The 2,057-nt window shown below is 36.8% G+C and overlaps 1 protein-coding gene across 1 annotated transcript; it reads right to left on the reverse strand.

Annotated features, from left to right (window-relative positions):
• Positions 1 to 293: 293 nt before the first annotated feature.
• On the reverse strand, positions 294 to 1,772 carry LOC146004599 (protein CFDP2-like). The gene is made up of 2 exons (XM_083143467.1): positions 855 to 1,772; positions 294 to 467 (listed from the first exon to the last, which is right to left on the reverse strand). The coding sequence occupies exons 1-2, from the start codon at positions 1,770 to 1,772 to the stop codon at positions 294 to 296; spliced, it is 1,092 nt and encodes a 363-aa protein (XP_082999593.1).
• Positions 1,773 to 2,057: the final 285 nt, after the last annotated feature.

Consider the following 2,057-nt stretch of genomic DNA (forward strand, 5'->3'; position numbering starts at 1 on the left):
CAAGTCTCAGCAATGTTACGGCATCACTTGAGTTTTTAAGTTTTTAATTAAAACTCTGTAATATAGTGTGTGTTTTAAGAAGGTCACTAATTTTGAAACCATAATAACTGCAGAAAATTTAGATGTTTTAGCTAAAATTAACCACAACTAGATACACCTCGGAAATGATTTTGTTTTGCATTTGTATTTGTTCAAAGCATTTCAAGATGTAAATGAAAAATGGATTTTTCATATGCTGAGGTAGATTCCAAATTCTGATGATACTTTCAAATGCCTAAACTACATTTTTTAGATTAAGAAAAAAACTCTGGATTTATTCCATCTGATCCTGCTGCTTTTCCTGTATTCATCAGTTCTATTGCTATTTGTACTTCATCTTCCTTTATTTCCCCTTCTATATCTGAGTCTTGTACCTCCACGTATGGTCCATATGTCACCCCTATGTCCTCTGGGTTATTATTTTCTTTCTGGAATTTTTCACCATAGTGTTTCCGCCATACATCCAACACATCCTTTTTTTCTGTGATCAATTTATCTCCATTTTTAATGGTTCTTATTGTTTTTCCATATTTTCCTCTCAAGTTCTTTACAACTTTCCAAAATTGCCTTGTATTCTTTTCTCTAGCTTTTTCTTCAACCATATTTCCAAATTTTTCCCAGGATGTTATTTTAGCTTCCTTCACTATTTCCTTGACTTCATTTCTTTTTTCAATGTATTTCCTTCTATGTTCTTCTGTCTGAGACATAATATATTTTTTCCATGCTTCCTTTTTGTTTTTTACTTTTTGTTTCACTTCTTCATTCCACCAAGATGTTTTCTTTTTTCTTGTATCTACTATTTTCTTTCCGCATACTTCTTCTGCAGATTTTATGAGTGCCTTTTTAATTCTCTTCCATATTTCTTCTATCTCTAGTTGTTCTACATCTGGTCCTTCTGTCAGTCTGGCTGTTACCTGTTCTTTATACTCTTCCTTCTTCTCTTTTTTCTGTAACTCATTTATCTTAGTTGTTTGGTATTTTTTCATTCTGGGCTTTGGTGGTCTCGTGAAGCGTGTGTCCACTATTAATAATCTATGGTCTGTACCCAGTTCAGCACCTCTTATAACTTTAACATCCATTATGTTTCTCCTAATACTACTGGTATATATTATGTAGTCTATTATGCTTTTAGCATTTCTTCCTTCAGCCTGGAAGGTTATTTTATATGCCTCCTTATGTGGGAAGAAGGAGTTTCCAAGAAGCAACTGATTTTCTACACAAAACTCCAGTAATCTCTTGCCATTCTCATTCAATGTCTTTTCTCCCCCGTAGCTTCCCATACTACCATGGGCTACCTTCTTATCTTTACCTGTTCTTGCATTTAAGTCTCCCACTATCATTACATACCGTCTCTCCATTACTTCTATATCTACTGTCCTCTGGAGTTGTACATAAAATTCTTCCTTATCAAGCACAGAGGCATCTTCTGTTGGTGCATATACTTGGATATATGATATTTTATATTCTATATCAAATTTAACTACAATTATTCTTGAGTTAACTGGTTCCCAGCCACTGACCTTTGTTTCATATTCCTGACTTGTTACAATTCCTACCCCTTCTTTTGCTCTTCTTCCCTGTCCAACACCTGAATATCCCTCCTCAAGCCTTTGTATGCCATTTCCTTTCTTTCTTACTTCACTAATTCCCATTACGTCTATCTTACGTATCTTCATTTCCTGTACTAATTCAACTTCTTTTCCTAATATAGTTTTAATGTTCCACGTTCCCATTCTCGTTTTCCTTTTCCAGTCCGGTCGTTGTTGTGTTGATCTGTCCATTCCGAGGCTCCTGTTTTTTCTCTGAATCCGTTAATACCCTTGCGTGGGGGATTGGCCCAACGCAGGGTGGATTTATTTAGGGTTTACTCCCCTAGGGCAGTTGGCTTTACCGTGCCTTTTGAGTCTGCCCCACCCTTGGTTTTCTGTCAGGGTATCCTTCCCTTAGCCTTTGGGGATCCCTCCCCTCCCTGCAAGGCAGCAGGGGCAGTGCTTATTTAATGGCGGCACTTCCTCGCC

This window comes from Lepisma saccharinum, chromosome 22, assembly GCF_977018435.1.
Source record: "Lepisma saccharinum chromosome 22, izLepSacc3.1, whole genome shotgun sequence".
NCBI classification, from domain to species: domain Eukaryota; kingdom Metazoa; phylum Arthropoda; class Insecta; order Zygentoma; family Lepismatidae; genus Lepisma; species Lepisma saccharinum.